Genomic DNA, 23,449 nt, shown 5'->3' with positions numbered 1-23,449 from the left:
TAGGCTATATGGTACAGCCTATTGCTCCTAGGCTACAAACTAGTACAGCATGTTACTGTACTGAATATAGGCAACTGTAACACAATGGCAAGTATTTGTCTATCTAAACATAGAAAAGGTACAGTAAACCCCCCCAAAAGCTTCTGATTAAACATAATTAAGCTTGGGCCGAGCCCGTGGCGCACTTGGTAGAGTGCTGCGCTGGGAGCGCGGCAACGCTCCCGCCGCGGGTTCGGATCCCATATAGGAATGGCCAGTGCACTCACTGGCTGAGTGCTGGTCACGAAAAAGACAAAAAAAAAAAAAAAAACATAATTAAGCTTGGGGGATGGCTGCTTAGCTCATTTGGTTAGAGGGCAGTGTTGTAACACCAAGGTCAAGGGTTCAGATCCACATACTGGCCAGCCGCCAAAAAAAAATTTAAAAATTTAGCATGGAATGAATCAGTAACTGTATCTTAGATACGATGTGTTTTCTTGTGGATCCAGAGACCACCTGCACGGAAACTGTTGCCAAATTCTCTCCAGCAGGACCAAGTGTCTCCATGAATTCTTCTTTGAGATATGTTGTATGCTGAGGAACCAAAAAGAGACTAATTTTGGAATGTATAATTCCCTCACGACTGTTTTCTTAATCTAAATCCACCTAAATGATGACACCTAATTATAAACACCTTGGCTCCAAATAAAAAAATTAAATACAAAAAATTATTTTTAAATAAATATAAGAGCTAAATAGACCCCAAAAGACAATAAAACATTTCTTCCTTTTCATCTTCCAAATTATACTTCAATTAAGGCTAAAAAATAACTTATTTCCAAGATGATGGGTCACTTCGCACAGGCTTTAGCCATCCCACCAGAACCTAGTAAAAAGGCAATAAAGTATACAACATGGAATAAATCCATAGCAGCAAAGTGAACAGGAAAGGGATCATTAGCAGATATTTCAAAAATTTCTGTGAAATGTAGATAAAAGTACATATCACAGAACACGCACATAGGTGGCTTCAGGGGGAAATGAGGCAGGCCTAAAATAAGGGGACTAACAGATGGAACAGTTTTGCAACTGGCCCTCCTCAGTACCCCTTAGCTTAACTGTAGGCTCTCCAGCAAGTTGACTAAAAGCATACCCCACTCCAATATAATGAGGTCCTAATTTGTCCTCCCATTCATAAGAAAGGAGGAGGAGCTACCTGAACAACAGCAGCAGTACAGTAGTTCCCTCCTTATCAACAAGGGATAAGTTCCAAGACCCCCAATGGGTTCCTCGAATTGAAGATAGAACCAAACGCTATATAAACTATTTTTTTCTATATGTATATACCCATGGTAAAGTTTAATTTATAAATTAAGCACAGTAAGAGATTAACAACAAAAACTAAAAATAAAATAGAATAATTATAACAATATACTGTTATAAAAGTTACGTGAATGTGGTCTCTCAAAATATCTGATAGTTGAGATATCTACTAAGTGACTAACAGGCAGGTAGTATAGACAGCATGGAGACACTAGACACAAGGATGACTCATGTCCCAAGTGGGATGGAATGAGGCAGCACAAGATTGAGGCAGCACAAGATTTCATCACACTACTCAGAATGGCATGTGATTTAAAAACTTATGAACTGTTTATTTTTGGAATTTTCAATTTAATATTTTTGGACTGTGGTTGATTGAGGGTAACTGAAACCCTAAAAAGTGAAAACATGGATTAAGGAGGGACTACTGTAATACTCAACCACTACCTAGTCCTTCATTTGCAAATGTGGACAATCAAGGATAATATAACAAAAATCAGCAGCAAGAAAAAGAACAAGTGACCAGAGAGGAAAAATAGAGATATCACAATTAGCAGAAGAGAAGTTTAAAGAGAAAACTCTAAATATTATCCTCAAATTAAATAAGATACTGCATCCTTAAAATAGAGTCAAGCTGAATAAAACAGAAATATCTGTACAAAAAGATTTCGTGGAATTAAAAAAGTATGATTTCTACCTTTACGATGTCACTACTGAGCTGAAAAAGAGTCAGGGTAGGGGGCTGGCCAGAAAGCTCAGTTGGTTAGAGTGTGGTACTATAACGCCAAGGGCGAGGGTTTGTATCCCTTACCAACAGCCGCCAGCCGCCAGGGGGATGAAAAAGGAAAGTCAAGGTAACTTCCCAGAACAGAGGGGAAAAATGAGAGAAAATAAGAGACCAATGAATTCCACATTCCAATGAACAGGAGAGAATGAAAAAATGGAGCACAGAAAAGAAGGTTAGGAGTAAGTTTCCCAGAGCTAAATGAAAATCAAGACTTCAAGCTGAGAGGATCCACTTATAACAGCCAGGATGCATACAGAATAGCCCTACTCAGACCTATCAGCATGCAATTTCAGAAAACCCATAAGATCCCCAATAGCTTTCAGAGAGGAAGGAAAAAAAAAAAAAAAAGAAAGAAATGACCAACAAAAGAAAATAACTGGCTTTAGATGGACCTGAACAAAACTGGATGCTAGAAGACAAGACAATAGAACAAAATGATACTTTTCTAAGTTCTGAGGAAAAATGTTAAACTAGTGTTCTATACCCAGCCCAACTATCAATCAAGCATGAGCCAAAACAGTTAATATTCATACACATAGGACTCAGAAAGTTTATCTCCCGCCAACCTTTCTAAATAAAGTTATTTCAGGATGTTCTCCAACAAAATGAGGGAAGAAACCAATGAAAAGAAAACTATGTGATCCGGGAAGAAACTGGCTTAAAATCAGGTAAATTCCAAGATGTCAGCACACAGCATATCTTTAGAGCAGAGAGCTCCAGGGAAGAAAGTAGACTCATGTAATGGATATGATTAGATATCTTCAAAAAGTCTGCAGGTATGCTGAAGGCAAACTTTCTTTAGTCAACAAGAAAAAGGTTATTTAGGGTCAAATTTATACAAAAAAAGTCATGGTCCAAATATGAAGCAAAACAAAATGTGTCATGTTTTGAACAATTTATGGTACATTAGAAAAGAGAATACTGTACAGCTAATCCTGACAATAAAAATATACATACAGTAGCACAGACTTAATAAAATATAATCCTAGAACACTGCTTGATATATCAGAGAATATTATTTTCAATCGTCAACTCCTCAGACAGGCCTTCCTTAATCACACTATCATTTCATCCTGCTTTAGTTTTAGTCTCCTAGCACCTGTTATTACCTAAGTTATATCATGTACATTATTTTGTTGATCCTAATACTACAGGTATTCTCCTCACTTTTTAATCCCGCTGAAACCAGCATGCATTTTACAATCCATGACATTTACAACTACTATTAGCCAGGTGGCAGCCTTGTTACTATGTGAAAAATGTTCAGTGGATACCTCCTGTAAAGATTATAAAAGCACCAAATGCTTAGAATCAGACAAACCTTCAGTGGATACCTCCTATAAAGATTATAAAAGCATCAAAATGCTTAGAATCAGACAAAAGACCATACCCTGTGTATTTACTTGCTGGGAATCTCCCCGACTGCACTCTCAGCAACACAGGGCTGAGAGGTCCTAATTTCTCTTCTACACACAGAAGAGTGGCTAGAACACACCAGATACTTAATGTGTCCCATTTTAACATCTTCAAAATCAGTATGGGTGCACCAGGATGGATCCTACATAGATGGCCCTGATGTTTTTTTCTTCTTGGTGGTATAAATAATAATGCCAAGTCTTACAAGCAATGGGATCTATGATTTAAAGAAATTCCATAGCAAAAAATTTGAAGGAAGATGAAGACAATAGTGTGAATGAAAAGATGTTTCTTCATTTCAAAAGATGTTCCAAAGGGTTGGTAAAGCCAAAAACTAAAAATACACACTTAGGGCTGCCCAGTTAGCTCACTTGGTTAGAACGTGGTGCTAATAAGACCAAGGTCTAGGGTTTGATCCCTGTCCTGACTGGCCAGCCGCCAAAGTGAAAATACAAACAGAATTATTTTTGAGTTATGGAATTAAATACCCTAAGAAATAAAAATAAAAAAAGATAAATGTTATTGCCTCCTGGAACGAAGCATTACATTACCGATTTTCCACTACAAGCTAGTCTACACAATTTTACTTTTGCCACATGCACATAATTTTTATGAACTGTTTTTTACATGTTTGATGAGAGACGGAAGTAGAAACACACAGACACTGAGACAGGGACATTCACACAGATACAGTCAAAAAGACACCAAGGGGCAAACAGTCAAAGTCAGAATCAGACACCTCCGGAAATTTCAATTGGCAACGGCAATGGAGAACATGAATTCTGGACTCAAACTGAGCGAATCTCTAAAGAGTGATATCAATACTTGTTGCCTACTGATGATAATTATGCCATTTTGCTCATCAGAAAGTCAAGGTAAGGACAGCAAAGTTTATCCTTGTGCCCTGGACTGAAAACTCAGATCCCTTAGGTGAAATAATTACTAGTCCTCCCTCGCCAAAAACACTTAACATTTACACAGCACTCTTTCACCTGCCCTTGTCTACTGTCAGCATGAGACAAACAGGGAGACTAAGCACGGTCTCTACCCGAAAAACTGACTACATTATGGGGAGGCAAAAGCTGGGTCTGCTGACTGGGGCGATCCGCGAGAACGAACGGTGGCTTTGACATGCACAAACGCTTTGACATGCACAAACCCAGCTTTCAGAGTCCCCTAAGCAAAACACCAAAGGACCCACGCCTGTCCCTGCAGAAAGACAGGACAAATCTCCCCAGAGAAAGCTAACGAGCCAGAAAACCTAACTTGCCCCTGTCGGGCAGCAGGAGCGCAATTCAAGAACCCGCCCTTCCCTGCCAGTCCAAGGCAAGCGCAGAACGAACGCAGAATGAACGTAGAATGTCACAGGGCCAAGGCTGAGCGCGCCAAAGCAGGACCCACCCCCGGGAGACGCGGACTCTCCTCCCTCCGCCCACACAGAGCTCATTCATTCTTGAGGCCGACAGCTTGTCCTCCCTGGCCGGCCATCCCCGCACCGCAAACCCACCAGACGCTCTGCTTTGTCTAGGACCGGCCGGAAACCGGGGCGCGCACTCGAGCGCGCGCTCGGGAGCCAGCTCCCCGCACCTGGGGCCTGCCTGGCCGCGGCGCAGCCTCTCGGTGCCGGGGAGCTGTCCAGGATCCGGGGTCCGAGGCCTGAAGCCGAGCGCTCCTTCTCGGCCGCCCCAGGCGCACACTTCGCCCGACCCTGCTGGGTATCCGAGACCTGGAAACGGGCATCACGGTCCCCCATCGCTACAACTCGAGCACTCTTCGCGACCCCTGCCCCGCCACGAACACTAGAATCTTTCCCCTTTCCGGAGGCGGAGGCCCTGCCCCTCCCGAAGGGCGCAGGCACCCTGACCTCCCCTCTCCCTCCCCCGGCCGCCCCCCGGCCCCTCCCTGCGTGAGCTAACGCGGCCCCCGAAGAGCACTCACTTGAGGAGCAGCTGGTCGTGTTCTGCCTTGCACTTGCCCAGCTCGATCTGCAGCTTGGCACGCTCGCGGGCCGTGTCGTCGAGCGCGCGTCGCGCGTCGGCCAGCTCCGTCTCGTAGAGCGCCTTGAGGCCGGTGAGCTCGCGGCCGCGCACCTCCTCGCGCTCCGTCACCTGCAGCTGCAGCGCGCTGTTCTCCGTCTCCAGGCTGCGCACCTTGTCGATGTACACGGCCAGCCGGTCGTTGAGCTCGCGCAGCTCCTCCTTCTCCTGCAGCCTCGACAGCCGCGTGGGACTCAGCGGCGTGGCGGGAGCGCTGGCGCGGCTGCCTGTCCGTGGCGGCATGGGGGTCGCGGTCGCCATGGCGGGCGGCGGGGCGATCGGCGGAGGCGGCCGGCTGGGAGGCTGGGAGGCAAAGCCCCGGGCAGCACCGGGACGAGGCGGGGACACAGAGGGGGCTGCAGGGCGCGAAGCGGGACCGAAGGCACAAACCGGCGACCCGCGCTGGCGTACACAGGCTGGAGTGGGGAGGGAGGGAGAAGCACTTGGGGTGGCGGGAGCGGGATTTACAGCACAAAGGGCAAAGGGGGAGGACTACGAATCAATCGATCGATCGTAAAATGTCCTTTTAGGAAAACACGCACGTACGCACTCACACACAAGCGGGAAGATGCGAGGCGAGAGTGACCGGGAGGCCGAGCAGGGTCCGCGCCGCCACCGCCGCCGCCGAGTCTCCCTCCCGCAGCACTTTGTTTCCTCTCTGGCTGCGCCGAGCGGCAGCGGGGGGAGGAGGGCCGCGAGGGGCGGGCTGGAGGCTAGCCGCGGGGGGCGGAGGGGGAGCGGGCCGCGGCGACGCGCTCCCCACCATGACGGGCGCGCGCCGGCGCCTCCACGTGACCGCCGCCTGCCAATGGGGAGCGGCCGGCGCGCTCTTGCGGCTCGGTGGCCCGGTCTGTAAATTCAAAATCGTACCCTCAGACAACCGTCGGCTAGGCGTGGAGGGCTGGGCGTGGCCGGGGCAGGCTGAGGCGGCGGGGAGGGGCGTCCGAGCCTGCCCTCCCTTCGGCCCGGGGCCCAGCGCCTGCCAGGCCCTCCCGCCAGCCCGCTGGGACTCTTGGGGGGCCGGGCCTGCGAGTGGCGGGAAAGAGCCCGGAGGTTTCCGGGGCGGGTCTGCGCCGCCGCCCACAATCGGCGGTTCAGGGAAATTCAAAAGTCAACGTTCCAAGCAGCCACAGGCGAAACTCGAAGAGGCCCGGGCGACGGCGCACACCCTGACCTTTTCTCCCGCCCAGCGAGAGAGCTGGGAGAACGGCCTGGAGTCCCGGCCTCTCTAGAGTCCGCCGTTCAAAACTTCCTGCTTGCTGGTTCCCAATGCAAGCCTTTATTTTTCTCTGGGATGGGAAACGGTGTATCACAAAATTGACATACTTGTGTCTTGAAGCCGACTGATTATCACAGAAAAATTAGCAAACCTGATTTTAAATTATTTGCTGCCAATCCCGATGGGCTGTCCCCATCCGTTTGTTTCCTAACAATTTAAGGGTTTGTAAAATCAAAAACAACTCAAAATGATTTGATTAGCATATGACTTGAGTAAATAGGAGCACAAGCTGTTGTCCTACCTCATCAAAATCAGATGCCTAAAAATCTGAACGTATGAAAATTTAAGTTGAAATAACTTTTTGCTTGTAAAGGTCCCTCAATATGTAATTAGGAGGTCGTCCTAATGGAAGTCCATTAATCCCTTTGAAAAGTTTTTAACTTTTAGGCTAACGTTTATTGGGACTTACTATGTGCCCTGCGCTGGGGTTTTCATGGATTATCCGTCTTCACACCGCCCCGTGGTGTGGAAACTGGATTATTTATTTTTGAAAATTCATCCATTTTATAGCTTAATTTCCTTAAGGCCGCTGAGCAGACGACAGGACTGCATTTGAACCCAGGGTGCTTACTAATTGTCTCCAGAACCTAGCCCGTAACTATAGTGTAGGTGACCACCTCACAACCTAATAGGAACGCTTCTGTAACTAAAGGTTAGTTACCTTAATAATAGCAGAATAGAGAGCAGGACGTTCTTTAACTATTATTAATCAAGTAACGTACATAAGAATGAGTGAAGAGCACTGGGCTGCACGTATATTCATCCCGCTGAATTTTTGGCACTCTGCAAATGATGATACTCTTCTTACTGTTCTAGTTCCTGTCCTGTTGCCTAAAATACTTCCTTCCTTCACTTCGTTGAGAATTACAGTTGAAAAGCTTCGATTTTAATTTGAGTTAAAATAATATAAATAATTTAAAGGGATCTTGAAAATTCAAATTACTGACAAGGAGGTCTGGTGGGTGAGAGGTTTTATAACACGAAGATCAAGGGTCCCAGTACAGGCCAGCCGCCAAAAAACAAACCACAAATTACTAACGAGGAAATGAGGCCTAAAGAAGGTGAGGGCTGGGCTGGCAAGTTGCTGAGTTGGTTAGAGCACAGACTTGTAACACTGAAGTCACGAGTTCAGATCCCCATACTGGCCAAAAAAAGAAAAAAAGAGTGCTGGGTCCAATGCTGTGGAATCAGTATTGGAATGCAGATCTGCTCTCACTCACTGGGTTGAGGTCCTTTCCCCTTGACTAGTAGTGTGGTTAATCCATTGGCTTTACAGTTCCCTTTTACCTCAATCTTTAAAACACTACATGGAAATTTTCTTTTAAAATTATTTTCTGTCTGTTTTTGAAGTGCTTGGTTTTTTTTTTTGTCATTGGTTTTTTGTTTGTTTGTTTGTTTGTTTGTTTTGGCTGTCCAGTACAGGGACAAACCCTATTTGTGAAGTTTTAAGATGGCATGTCAAGTGATTTCAGCCATGATCTCTACTGCTCTTAACCTCATGAAGCTTTCTTTTGATGAATCCCTCAATCTCATATTCTTTTAGGAAAATCACATTGTATCTTGTTACCTGAAACAAATACCTTGCATTCATATAGCTGAGGATTTGCTGTTGATAACTGTGTAACTTTAAGGAAGTTATTCCTTGGTTTCCTCTTAAGAAAATGGGAATGATTCCTACTTGCCGGGGGACTGTAAAGATTACATAAAAGAATGTATGCAATATGTTAGACATGTAATATATGATGGCTAAATAGTAACTCTTACTAATAGTAATCCCGTGTCTTCAATCAAAAGCAGTGAAAAATAATGGAAAATCTGTTAGCCTTAGGCAATTGTGCACATTTTAGGTCAGATGCCTTACTAAATGCACACCTCCTATTTTCTTGGTTTTTCCCATACCTGACTCTGTAGATTGAAGTACTGTTTCTTCCCTATTCCTTTTTTTTTTTTTTTTTTTAACCACTAAAAAAAAATCACACACGACTTTATTATTCCCATCACAAAGGGCAGTCTTTGCAGGGTGGGGGATGAGTTCTGACAGCGGGGAGGGAACCCCTACTTGTCAGCAGTAAGTGGATGCCGCAGGACCACGATGACCGAGTCCCGGCGCAGGAACATCTTGGAGATGGCGCAGGAACATCTTGGAGATGCAGCGGTCCTTGTTGACTGGCTTGGACTTCTTGCCCTTGCCGTTCTTGGGAACTTCAGTCCACATCTTCACGTTCTCCAGCACCATGTTGTACTGCCTGTCGAAGGCCTTCACGCGGCCTAGGAGTTTCTTGTTGTTTCAGCAGTTGATGAGCACTTGGGTGTTGTTCTTGACTGACTGCGTGAGCACAGAGAGTGGACCTGTGTTAAATTCTTCCTCCTCCCACTTCTGCAGCTCCTCAGGGGTCATCTCACTCTTGGACTTGTTGAGGAGGCTCATGGTGGCTGCCTGCTCAGGTCACTCCCGTCTCCTCGTTGCTTCTGCCTCTCTCTTTCCTATTCTTTCCTACTGTTTGTCCAGCTCTCTTCATTCAAAGAATTCCTGAAATCCCATCACCTCCAAAATTTTCCTTCATGAAGCATCATGTTTACTAATATGCACAGAAGGGGGCTGGCTGGTTAGCTCGCTTGGGAGAGTGTGGTACTGATAACATCAAGGACAAGTGTTCAGATCCCCTTACTGGCCAGCATGCAAAACAAGCACTTGAAAAGATGCTCAACATAATTTGCCATTAAGAAATGCAAATCAAAACCACAATGAAACACCACCTCACACCCACTAGAAGGGCAATAATCAAAGAAACAGACAATAACAAGTGTTAGCAAGGATGTGGAGAACTTGGAACCCTCATGCATTGCTGCTGGGAATGTAAAATGGTGTAGCTGTTGTGGAAAACAACTGTTCCTCAAAAAGTTAAACATTGAGTTGCCATATGATCTAGAAATTCTACTCCTAGATATATACCATAGACAAATGAAAACATATGCAAAAGCTTGTACATGAATGTTTATAGCAGCATTATTAATAATGGCCAAAAAGTAGAAAATATCCAAATGCCCATAGATTAATGAATGGTAATATAAAATGTGGTATGTCTATGCAATGGAATATTATCAGGCAATAAAAAAGGAATGAAATATTGATACATGCTAAACATAAATGCACCTTGAAAACATTATGCTAAATGAGAAAAAAAAACCAGTCACAAACATGATAAATTATATGATTCCATTTGATTCTTGATATGAAATAAAATCAAAACAGACAAGAGGTTGATTAGTAGATACTTAGGGCTGGGAATAGGGGAGAACGAGGAGTAATAGCTAATGGTTTTGGGTTTTTTTGTTTGTTTTGTTTTTTTAAATGACCGGTAAGGGGATCCTAACCCTTGGCTTGGTGTTGTCAGAATCACACTCAGCCAGTGAGCAAACCGGCCATCCCTATATAGGATCCGAACCCGTGGCCTTGGTGTTATCAGCACTGCACTCTCCCGAGTGAGCCACAGCCTGGCTTTAATGGTTTGTTTTTAGGAAAGATGAAGATATTCTATAACTAAATGGTGATGATGATTGCACAACCCTGTGAATGTACATTGAATTGTACACTTTCAATGGGTGAACTTTATGGTATGTGATTTAAATATCAATAAAGATATTTTTTTAAAAAATGTTTTTCCTTCGTGAATTAGAAAAGAAGTAACAGACATTATGTAAATTTGGTGACAGTATTTCTGCATTTATTAGGATAATGGTGATTTCAAATATCCTGCCTGTTTTTCCTGGAAACCTTCACTTACTTGTCAGGACACATGTCCTAATTATTGGTTAGGCCATGTGTATCCCCACCAAGCCTCCACATGCCATGCCGTCGTTCCTTTTTTCCATACTCCTCCTACAATACAAGCTACCTCACTACACATAGAAAACTTACTTGACATTTGTCCTACTTATGTATGTCATTTGGATCTGGAGCAGAAAAATACAAGATACCCAAGAGTATCTGGGCAGAAGGGGCCCAAAGTTGGATGGGGGTGGGAAGGCAGGGAAAGGGGGAGGAGAGACTGAAAGCTAGCAGTAACCCACTTTTGTCCCAGGAGAGGGAAGTGACAGGTGGCAGATAGCTGAGTTTACTATAGTAGAAAATGAAAAACAAAAAATTGCTAAACAGTATCTGTTCAATATGTTTGCTGAATGGATGAATGAAGAAATAAATGAATACATGCTCTTATTCTCAGCCAGGTTGTTTCGTTTAAAACACTTTGCAAAATTGACCCTTTTTCCAATTATCATAAAAGTGTAAGAATAAATCACATTTCAGAAGGTGGCTATCCACAGGGCTGGCCTGTGGCTCACTTGGGAGAGTGTGGTGCTGATAACACCAAGGCCATGGGTTTGGATCCTATATAGGGATGGCCGGTTCGCTCACTGGGTGAGCATGGTGCTGACAACACCAAGCCAAGGGTTAAGATCCCCTTACCAGTCATCTTTAAAAAATAAAAAAAAAAAAGAAGGTGGCTATCCACAATCTCTTCCAACTCTGATTTTGATTTTTGAGTTTTAAAAAGAGCCTAGGAGGTTTTTTTGGGTTTTTTTGTTTGTTTGTTTGTTTTGTTTTGTTTCTTTTTTCCTCAGCTCTGTGTCTGTGATAGAGCTTAGGAGTTTTAAAGTAAATTTATCATCTTTAATAAGATTGTTCTCATAGCATAGCTACCTGAAGTTTATATACTGCTCAAAATTGTTTTCTAAATATGCTTGTTAAGATCTTGACATTTGGCAATAGTAGGATTGGTGGAGTTATTTTCTTTTTAACTCAGCAGTTCCATCTTACTGATAGCCTATGGCTTAGTCAAAAAGAGAGCAATTTGCACCCTTGCATTTCAGTTTCACTTTATGCCCAAATATGGCCATAACACTATAATACTTTTCTTTAAATTATTTTAACCTTTTTTTGGGGGGGTGAGGTATGGCAGCTGGCTAGTACAGGGATCTAAACCCTGCATCTTGTTGTTATCAGCACCACGCTCTAACCAACTGAGCTAACCAGCTAGCCTATTTTAGGATATTTTTAAAGGAAAGTTTAGGATTTCTTAAACTTAGTACTTATGCATCTGATTTTCTAACAGTTTTTATCTTACAAAGGTATGCTCCTTCATCCTATGGTATGCAACTTTGCCTTTACAGTGATAAAAAAATAAATGACTGGTGTCAAAGTGTAAGGTTTACACATAACTCAGCTGTTCCTCATCTGATTGGAATTGATCCAGCTCAAAGAATTAAGGGCTTTCCTTTTTCATAATCAGTCTTTACTCAGTCATTTTATTTATCTTGATGTATGGTTTATTTCTATCCAATAGTATTTTAATTTGTTAATTTAATTCTTCAACTATAGAAATGAGACTCTCGGTCCGGCCCCGTGGCTTACTCAGGTGAGTGCGGTGCTGGTAGCGCCAAGGCCGTGGGTTCAGATCCTATATAGGGATGGCTGGTGCGCTCGCTGGCTGAGCGTGGTGCGGACCACAGCATGCCGAGGGTTGCGATCCCCTTACTGGTCAGATAAAAAAAAAAAAGAAAGAAAGAAAAAAAGAAACGAGACTCTCTTCTTGGCTAAAATATCTTCTCCACCAGCCTACCTCTCTCATGTTGCCTAAAATTCCCCCGTAAGACTTTTGGGTCAATCTGAAAAGGTAAGGACACTGCTTTTTCAGACCCTGCAGCTAAGTTCAAGAAAGTAGAGGAAAAAGAAAAATACAATATTTGCATAGTTGATGATATATATAGTCATATATATGTGATTATAAGTATATTATTTCACCAATGAGAGAGAGAGTTGGTGAAATAATAGAATGAAGTTTCAACTAGGTGTCAGTGTGTTTTCTTTTCCCCATTATCCCTAACTTTGGGGTGCCAACTTTTCCAAAACAGCATCATCAAACCAGGGCTAAAGACAAGCACACAATTCTCTGCTTTTAATTTCAATAGCTCTGACACAGGTATGTGAAAGATTTGAAAAGAAAAGCAGTCTGACTGAACCAGTCACCTACATCCCAGTATCTTCCCATTCTACCACCCCAGCCCCAGCCCCAATAAAAGCCTCCTAGCGGGGGAAGGAAGAAGTGTTTGAAGCCAGATGCACTAAGAGATTCACACTCCCTTGTCCCACTCTCGGGCTGAATTGAGGGTAGGGGTTGAGGATCCAAGAGTAGAGCTGGTCTGTGCACCATTGAAAAGTCCCCTGTTCCCTCCACCTCAGTGCAGTAGAACAGAATCCAAATGCGGCCTTCTCTAGAACTATGGTAGTTGGCAGTCTCAAAAAGATCACAGCAATGGGTGTGAGAGCAGAATGCAGAATAGCTTAAGCTGTGATGGTCAATTTTGTGTGTTGACTTAGATGGGCCACAGTTACTGGATGTTTGGTCAAACATTATTCTGCATGTTTCTGTGAGGGTGTTTGGGATGAGATTAACATTTAAATCAGTGGATTTTGGGCTGGCCAGTTTGCTCAATTCATTAGAGTGTGATGTTGTAACACCAAGGTCAAGGATTCAGATCCCCATACCAGTCAGCCACCAAAAGAATTAAAAAATACATAAATCAGTAAATTCTGAGTAAGGCAGATTATTCTTCATGGTGTGGGTGGGCCTCATCCAATCAGTTGAAGGCCTGAGTAGAACAGAAGACTGATCTCCCCTGAGCAAGAGGAAATCCTAGGAGCAGCCAGCCTTCAGACTTGAACTGCAACATGGCTCTTCCTGAATCTCCAGCCTGCTGGCCTACTCTGCAGATTTTGGACTTGCCAGCCTCCTTAATTATTTGGGCTAGTTTCTTAAAATGAGTAAATACATAAACGCACAGACACACACACAGACAAACACACACACACACACACACACACACACACACACACACAGAGACGCTCCCTATTGGCTCCTGTTTCTTTGGAAAAAGAATACTAACTAATACCTCTTCCCTACACTCATAGGTAGGGTGTGGAGGGGCTAAGGAAGGCCAGCAGATTGGAATGAGTGATTGGGACAAGGATGGAGCAGGCCGACCTGGATGTACTGTCCACTTGAGGCATAGCAGAATCATAGACAACTCAGTATAAGCACAGACAGCAGACATGACAGAGGCCAGCATACTTGAGGATCACAATAAGTCACATCTAGAGAAAGCCACCACAGAATGGAGACAAGGCAAGACAGAAGCAGATGGCTCTCTATAGAGACCAAGGGAAGACTTCTCCTTCAGTTCCCTGAAAGTTCTATGAAACATCAACTGAAAACACAGATTATTATAAAGAGAAGGCATAACAAATTTTATTTTAATGTGCTGGGAAGGGGCAATGCACAGGGGAATTGCAAGAGAGTAATTTCCCAGTAACCCAGTGGAGTGTAGAAGTATATATGCCAGTTTTCATAGTGGAGAGGGGAGAAGGGGAATGTAGACAGTTCTTTTGAAGGACAGTGAATGATTATTAGGAAATGAGCCTGAGAGCTGAGAGGCAGATGTTATCTTGTAAAAAAGTCTGTCCAGGTGTGGTGACCTTGCATTTTCTTCTTTTCTCTGGAGGTTGATCTTTCCTGATGATTTGATGGAATTCCTAGGGAGGGGACCTTAAGACAATTTCATTCCTTCTAAAGAGAAGCTTTCTTAGTCAGATGAGGAAACTCCAGAGAAATTCCCTCCCTGTGCTTGGGATGATGGAAACAAGACAGGTTAGAGGAAACTTGATTCTGAGGCCTATTTCTGAGGCCTTTACATTTCCAAAGCACTCAGCATGCCAAAGCACCATATTTAGGGAGCAGTTTTCTGCACCCCAACATCTCCGTATAGTTAAACATATCCTTAGTTTTAGAATCAACTTCAGATAGAACAGGAAGGATGAAAAACCTGATGGGTATTAAACTTGAATGTGATTGATATATAAACCTAAACTAATCCATGTCACTGAGACATTGTAAGGTAGCTCTGAATTCAGGCATATTGGCATCTGGACTAGAGACTCAATTCTATCATCAGAATGGTGTCCTTCCACATCTCTTCACACTTGTTTTCTCCACTTGTAGGTTTTATTCCAACATAAGCTTTCTACGCAAGACAGAAAGATGGCTTCTTGGCACCCCAAGCCTAAGTTCTCCTAAAAGCTCACAATAGGATAAACCTCTGAACAATCCACATTCCCGTTTGGGTCATGTGCCCAGTCCTGAACCAATGACTGTGTCCAGGGCTAGGATGTACTTTGATTGGCCAGGCCTACACTAAATGCCACCCCTTTGATAGGAAGGGGTGGGGGAAAGTCAAGAGTCAAGGCTGGCCTCAACAAACCACGTGGGATGCCCACGAGAATGAGGAGTACATCCCAAAAAGGGAAAGGGATGCTGGACAAACAAAACACCATAGACCTACCCCATGGAAGACGAGTAAAAGAATTAAACTAAATTTTAGGCCTTTCTGGCCTAAAATTCTCCAGAGATTTGCATATGAAAAAAACAGTAAAGATAGAAATTCTTTAAAGGATTAGGATACCTAAAATACCTAAAACATCATATTCATTTGCTCACTCATTAATCCATGCATTTATTCAACAAACATTTGCTGAGCACTTACTACGTGCCAGGAGAGGACAGCTACATAGTCCTAGCTTTGAGAAGCTCAACAGTCCCGTCATGGGCAGGCAAACATGTATATAAATAAATCATGCCTCAAAGTGCCAAGTACTAGAAAGGCATGAATATAGTAGTGTGGAAATGCCAAGAACCAGGCAGGAGCATTGGGGAAGAGAGAGCAGACAAAATGGTGTCTTAGCTGGGCTTCTAGAACGTCAGCCTCCAGAGACTGGCAAATGGATTCAGTACCTTGTGGAAACCTGTAAATGGCAACCCATGGCCCTCAGGGAGAGTTAGAGGGAAAGCCCAGATGGAATCTCCAATCTCCTTATGGTGTGATTTTTATTTCAAACCACACCAAGTAGGGGGTGCTTTAAACTAGGAATTAGAAAAGTGGTAAGGGAAGCTGATTTTAGTCAATGATCTTAAAGTTAAGCCAGGCTTACACTAGTCTAGAAAAATGGGAAATTGAGGAAATTACCATATAATTAAAGCATGTAAATTACTTAAACTGAGTTATAAAATACCAGTTTTGCCTTGCCTAAAGCAAAACAAAAATAGAAAACCAATTAAGCAGGAAATTTTCAGTACCTCCTGTGTGCAAGGCACTGCAATGGATCCTTTGAAGAGATTTTTTTGCTTTGTCTTTAGCACCTGGCAATACAGGTATCAAACACTGGACCTTGGTGTTATCAGCCCCATACTCTAACCAACTGAGCTAACAGGCCAGCCTGAAAGAGATTTTTTTTTTTTTTTTAATAGATGACTGGTAAGAGAATCCTAATCCTTGACTTGGTATTGTCAGTGCCACGCTCTCCCAAGTGAGCTAACCAGCCATCCCTATATAGGGACCCGAACCCATGGCCTTGGTGTTATCATCACCACACTCTCCCAGGTGAGCCACAGGCCGTCCCCTGAAAGAGATTTTTTTAAAGTATGAGATATGGTTCCTTTCCTCAGTGAAGATATTGGGATTTTTTTGTGTGTAAATAAAATGTATACACATGAATAAATAGATTAAGCAATCAAGTCATAACTTATGAAGGCCGATAATAAACTGATAAATGTAAAAAAATAAAATAAAATAAATTATGAAGGCATAAGAAGAAATACGGGAAGATTTATCTTTTTTTTTTTTTATTTTTTTTTTTGGTGGCTGACCTGTACAGAGATCCAAACCCTTGACCTTGGTGTTTTAACACTGCACTCTAACCACCTCAGCTAACTGGATAGGCTGGGAAGATTTATCTTAGCAAGTGATTTTTTTTTTTTTTTTTTGGCCGCTGGCTAGTATACAGATTTGAACCCTTGACCTTGGTGTTATAACAAATGATATAAACCCTTGACTTTGGTGTTATAGCAAATGATTTAAATTACAAAAGTTAGCTTTACATAGAAGTTTTTCAGAAACAGAACTATCATAATGTAAGATGACTCTATATTTTGTATGAAACATTGATATTTGTGTACTTTGATTATTCACATTGATAACTACAAGAATATCAAGAATTTGGTCACCCACATACCTGAGATTTAATGCTACCAAAAATATTCTATTAAAGTCTCTAAAAAGTTAATAAGAACCTCACTGGTTTACATATATATTGAGTAGAGGAGCAACTGAAACCTTTATATATTGTTAATGGGAGTGTAAACCCTTGACCTTGGTGTTACAACACTGTGCTCTAACCAACTGAACTAACTGGCCAGCCCCTTGACAGTTCTTTATAAAGTTAAAAATACACTTACCATGCAGTCCAGCAATTTCACTTTCAAGACAAAGGAAAGCATATGTCCACTAAAAGACTTATACAAGAAGTTGATAGTAGCTTTATTATAATAGCTGAAGGGGTTCAGAACATGCCATCCCTGAGAATGCCACTTTAGCATATTGAATATTTTGAGCTGAAGGTACTTGAGAAATATCAGATTCAAGAAGGGCTCTCTGCCCTCCCCCTTTCTGCCTAAAAGAAGAGCATAAAATTTCCCATGAGGAAGGTGCCCTCTCTGTACCAGGAAAAGAAGAATATTCTTTTTTTTTGGCAGCTGGTAGGTACAGGGATCCGAACCCTTGATCTTGCTGAGAAGAATATTCTTATCACCAAAGACTGGGAGTCCACAAAATAAACCTGCACAAACTTACTAAAATAATCCTTATCTTTCATTAATATCCCACATATACTCATATTCCTAGTAACTTTTCCATAATTTACCACCCCTAGAAACTTAAACCCCTTTTCCTGTCACTTCTCCACAAATCTACCATTCTTTTGTTTAAAAAAAAGGTATAAGAGGGTACTTCAAAAAGTTCATGAAAAAATAGAATTACGAGATAATACGGGGGGCAGGGGTAGTGAGAAACTGCTAAAGGGCCACAAAAAATTAGGACTTTGTGTAATAGTGAATATACTAATATCTTGACTTGGGCATCACTTATTGCACACAGGTATTGGTATTCAACAGAGTACACCACAGATATGTACAATCAATTATGTTTCAATAAAACAAAAAGATAATATGAATCTTTCCATGAAACTTTTAACACTTAAGACCCCCGTGTATAAGCTCTCAGTCCTAACCATGTCTCCAGCTCTTCATTTTTCCCATGAAGGCTCCCAGAACAGGTAAAAATATTGAATGAAATTTGTATTCTTTTCTCCTATTGATCTGTCTCATGTCTGTTTAATTTTCAGGCTCAGCCACAGAATCTAAGAGGGGAGAGGAAAGTTTTTCCTCCCCTGCATAGCCAAAACTAAATAATCTAAATGTTCATCAACAGGAGAATAGAAAAATAGATTGTGGAATAAGAACTGTTCAGCAATTAAAAAGAATGAGCTACAGATACATTTAACAGCATGGGTGAATCTCACAAACATTGTATTGAGCAATAGAAGCCAGGCAATAAAGAGTACATTTTGTATGATTCCTTTACATGTAGTTCAAGAACAAGTAAATCTAATCTACAGTGAAAAAAATCAGAACAATTGTTCCTACCAGGGTGAGGACTGATTGGAAAGGAGCATTAAGGAAATTTCTGGAATGACAGCAATGTTCTATATCTTGACTGGGATCATGGGTACATGGGTATATAGTTATCAAAACATTAAATTATACATTTGAGATCTGTGCATTTCACCATATGTAAATTTTACCATGATTTTAAAAAAGAATACATATTCTGGTCTCATATATTAGATTTAAAAACTGCTGGCCAGCCCCTCTCCCCAAAAAACAAATAAACAAACTCATAAGCTTTTTGTGTGTGTGTAAGTAGATAAAGTTTCCACCTTATTTGTTCCTTGAATTCTAAATTTTCTGTGGACTCTTTGTTTTTTATACCCATGCCATAGAACCTGTGTGATTTTTTCAGGAGACAGGAATTGTATACAATCAGAATTTTTTTTAAGCCTTTGACTAGATCAGATGTAAAAGATGTATTTGAGTAATGAAAACAGGAGTTAAGGGTGAAACAGATGACTTGAAGAGTGCTTCTGCCATTTTTGTCTTTGAAAGGTTGGAATATGAATATCAGTACTATAAAACCGAGAACTTAAAGAAAAAAGAAGGAAATCTAAGACAATAGTTTCTACCTATGAAATTCTGTTTTTCCTTACTACATTGGATTTATTTAATGAGCTTACAAATTTGGGCACTGATCATTCCATTGATCAGACATAAATACAATCTCTAGTCAATAGGGGCCTAAATTCTTTTAATAATATAACAACTTTCTAAACAACTGAAAGCACACCACAAGTTTAATTCAGTAAGGGTAGATAAGTAATTTTCAAGGGTGATGGGAGTGAGGAAGAAGGTAAGGAAGAAGAGTTTTTAAAATCTGGGGGAACATTGTGACTTACAAAGGATATTTAATATTAAAATATAACTTTATATTTGGAAAACAAAAGCATCCCTATTATTTTCATAATGCCTGTTTTAAAAAGCAAAGTTTGACTAAATCTTTTTGGTCAGAGAGGCTTTTTAAAACTATAGTTCTTAACTGGAGGAAAGAGGAAGGACAGACAGATAGCACCCTATTCCCAAGGGGCTTTCTTAGATTTGGGGGGCAGATAAGACTTTTACGTTTATCAAAAGAGATCATGGGATGATAGAGTTATGAGACACTGCTGTGGAGAACACAGAGGAAGTACAGGACATAGCTGCTACCTTTAGTCTTGCTGGGACTCTTGAGTTACACCCAGAACCACATAAGCATGAGCTCGATCCTGTACCAAAAGTAACTAGATCAGACAACCTGCCATGACAGCTGTGACTGCAGAAAAGTCCCCTCACTAACTACATTCACTTGGAAAAATCACCCTATGGTAACTTGAATCGACTCCTTCACAAAGTTTCCAGAAAGCTGTTGTAATTTATAAGAAATAGGTTTCATTTCTCTAATCCTAACCTCTCTGTTTCTTTCATTTACTATATACTTCCTTTAAAGAATTTAAGTTGGGTTGATCTCAAAGTCAATAGTCATAGGGAAAAGGGAAGTCACAAAGTCACAGGGATGAGTCAGCATTTTTATTTTTTTAAAAGTAAAGTGAATCAAAAATGTCTGCTTTACCCCAAAATAATTAAGGTGTTATCTTCCTGTGAACATTGATAGCAGTCATTTGGAAACCAGCATATTGGTTTTTGGTCTATCTTTTCAACCAAATCATGACTCTTTAAGGCAGCAGATTGTTCCTGGGGGGACACAACAGTGACAAGATGCTGTCAACTTTCTGTCCAAGGGCACCCAATATAGAACAATGCATTATCTAGGTCCCCGGACTTTCACCACTCTCTCATTTCTCATGAGTCTACCTTATCAAAGAGATATTTGTCCCTAATTCCTTTGAGCAAAGTATTCTAATAGGCATGAATCAAGAGATACCTACTTTTGAAACTTTTTGAAACAATTCTTTGTATGAATTACATGTGGAATACATCTTACTTCCTGTTACTCTTGTCTGAAAATAAGAATATGATCTGTAATGTTTATCTTAGTGACCATATATCTATTATTGTTAAAATAGTACCAAATTTAGTAAATAACATATAATGTAAGACTTATTCTCTCGAAATACCACTGTCCTATTTTGGTTTCAGGCTATCTGTGTCATAGCAAATGACTCCTATGAAATTGTTCTTGATTATTGATGAAGAAATTGGAGGAAATCAACCACTTAATTAAAACGCACATTTTAAATATTGTGTGTGGTGTGCTAAGCAATGAAAAAGAGAACCATAGATGTATCACCTGCCCCAAACAGAATCTAGCTAACATCAGACATGTTATTAGATCTAAAGGATGTCAACCAATAAGATACCTGTATCACATATTAGCAGGCAAAATGTGAATGTGAAGGCTTGGAAATTTGGCAGAAGGTGGTTACAGAATTGCATGTTAGAAGCAGAATTAATATCTGTGCCAGATCATGGGCAATAAACCGTTTCACTTCCGTTCATCTTTTTTTTTTTTTTTTTTTGGTGGCTGGCCAATATAGGGATTGAACCCTGGACATTTTGGTGTTATTAATACCACACTCTAATCAACTGAGCTAAGCGACCAAAGCTCCCTTTGTCATTTAAAGGCCCCCAAATGATTTGAATGTAGCAGAGTTAAGCAGCTGACAATCTGGATGCCAGATCTCTTTCTGCTATTTGAGCTGGGGGTGAGAAGGAGCTTGGAGAATGCTTTGGAGGTAGAATGGGCTGATCTGACCAGTCATTACACAAATAAAGCTGAGAGTACTTGAGGGAACCTTGGATGTATTGGTGATCAGGTCAATAAAAGCAGGACAGCACAGGCTTTAGAGTAAGGCATACCCAAGTGTGAATCCTGCTCAGCCACTCACCATGTGACCTCTAGCAAGTTACTTAACATCTGTGAACCTGCACTTCCTCATATGTGAAAAGCAGAGAAAGAACTACCTAATAGGACGTTGAAAGGATTGAATACGCTAATGTATGTAAAGTGTAACTGGCACATAGGCTGTGCTCAGTAAATATTTATTCCTTTTCCTTCCTCTACAAAAATAGATTTTAAGATCTTTACTTTCCAATTTTGAAAACGACTAGTTAATTTAGTACATTAAGCATTATACTGGTACCGAGAAAAAATCAGTGCTGGTTACACATTGTGTTTTCAAAATATTAACTGTTTTACCTTGTCGTGCACACTAATGTTTATCTTGGCAAAGAGTCAGTATTTATACAAATACTGAATAATACATGTAGTGATTAACTTACTGTAACTTGATTCAATTTAACAAACTTTCAGTAAATGCCAATATAGCCAGCTCCAGAGAAATTATGAAATGATCAAGGCACCGCTTCTACCCCACAGAAACTGACAGGATGTGTGAAGAAAGTCCTGTCTTAGGACCTCGGATACATATTCTGCTAAATCTTCTCACAACTACCTGGCAGCCAACCTCTCTCCGAACACAAGATGAGATAGCTCTTGAGTTTGGACTTCATAGCCAGCTGTACCATTTTAGTGATAATTTTTTATATAGCTACGCACAGTTTGATTAGTTTGAATTGATTTTGGTAATAGAAATAATAAATCACTTTCAGCTTATGTTGTCAAAATATGAACAGGCACCTAATTATTGAAAAAGATAGGAGGAGATAAGGTCTACTTTTCTTAGATGCATATATTTAAATCTAGATTTTTCTCTTTGTATGTCCCTCCACCCGTCCCATATTTTGAAGGAAAAAAAAAAAAAAAAGATGCATGCTTTTTGTTTGACCACAAGAGCAACCACTACTGCCTGCTGGACTGAAAAAGGGTGACATTAAGGGTGCAGCCATCTGCTTGCCACTGGCTCCCAATGAGGCAAGAAAAGCTAATCAGCACTCTCACCCTCAGTCTCATCTCCATGCCCCCGCCATCTGGCTGGCCTCCCCGCTTCCGGCCCACACCAGCTTCTTCCTGCATCCTCTGGCTTGAGGAGTCCAGAGATGTTTGTCTTCCTAGGAAGAGACAAGAACAGTCTTCAGCACCACCTTGAGCCAGGAATTTGTAAAATTTGAAAGCAAATTACTCAAATTACCTCCTCCCTCTCCCAACCATGCTCTCTCTTTCACTGATCCCTGTTATCTTACCTAAAACATCTTTTCTTTTCTATCCAGGAAAATTGGTAGGTCTGGAATCCAATCTATTTTGTAATTGACAGTAGTCTAATGATAGAAAAGTACCTAATTTCTACACTGAGTCTCTCTCATCGATTTCACTTAGAGTTTTGAGGGCAGAAGCGGGCTACAAAATCATTTAGTAAATGTGGTATATTTCCCCATAAAGCTACAGGAAACCATGAGGGGGTACAGACAACGTACAACAACAGTGACAGCTCAGATGTCATTAATCATTAAAAAGATGTAAGATAAATAGTACACCAGCAAAGCAAACTAAGATTTAGGAATTTCACAGAAAAAATAGAGTGAACCTTCTAACAGGTAAACAAATAAAGACTATTAACAGACTAGAAATACGATTATCCTATCACCTGAGAAATAATGCAATATGAATAGAATACTATTGGTTTCACCTAACAAATATCCTCGTTAGCTTAGGATTCGGTTAAAAAAAAACAGTATTTTTACCCCGTACTTCCTTCTTGTTCTAACTTCTTTTTTCTCTTTTTATACCTTGTAGTAATATACTTAAAAAAAAAAAAATCTAACAGTGCCAGTTTAAAGGAGAAAAGGCAATTGAAAACAAACTTTGAAAATTATGAAACTGTAAATATTGGCTCAGAATAGGAATCCAAGTTAGAATCTTGGAGATAAGCTGTAGTCAAGCTTACTATGAAAAGACTTGCTCCATAGTTGTATTTCAAACGCAACCACATAAACTTGGAGAATAAAAGAACTATGGGGTTTGAGGGCCAGCCTGTGGCTCACTTGGGAGAGTGTGGTGCTGATAACACCAAGACCACGGGTTCGGATCCTACCTAGGGATGGCCGGTTGCCTCACTGGCTGAGCGTGGTGCTGACAACACCAAGCCAAGGGTTAAGATCCCCTTACAGGTCATCTTTT

The 23,449-nt window shown here is 41.3% G+C and overlaps 1 protein-coding gene and 1 pseudogene across 1 annotated transcript in view; both read right to left on the bottom strand.

Moving 5' to 3' along the window:
• The window catches only part of LMNB1 (lamin B1), a 55,428-nt gene extending 49,264 nt beyond the window's left edge, over nt 1–6,164 (bottom strand). The window contains exon 1 of the mRNA XM_063086638.1: nt 5,444–6,164. Within this exon, the coding sequence (XP_062942708.1) occupies nt 5,444–5,802 (359 nt within the window). The 5' untranslated portion in view covers nt 5,803–6,164. The remainder of the gene's footprint in view (nt 1–5,443) is intronic.
• Nucleotides 6,165–8,875: 2,711 nt separating this feature from the next.
• LOC134370990 (small nuclear ribonucleoprotein Sm D2-like) lies at nt 8,876–9,249 on the bottom strand (annotated as a pseudogene).
• Nucleotides 9,250–23,449: the final 14,200 nt, after the last annotated feature.

This window comes from Cynocephalus volans, chromosome 2, assembly GCF_027409185.1.
Source record: "Cynocephalus volans isolate mCynVol1 chromosome 2, mCynVol1.pri, whole genome shotgun sequence".
In the NCBI taxonomy this organism is placed as follows: Eukaryota; Metazoa; Chordata; class Mammalia; order Dermoptera; family Cynocephalidae; genus Cynocephalus; species Cynocephalus volans.
Note: the sequence above shows the minus strand (reverse complement) of the source record. Positions and strands in the feature narration are given on the sequence as shown.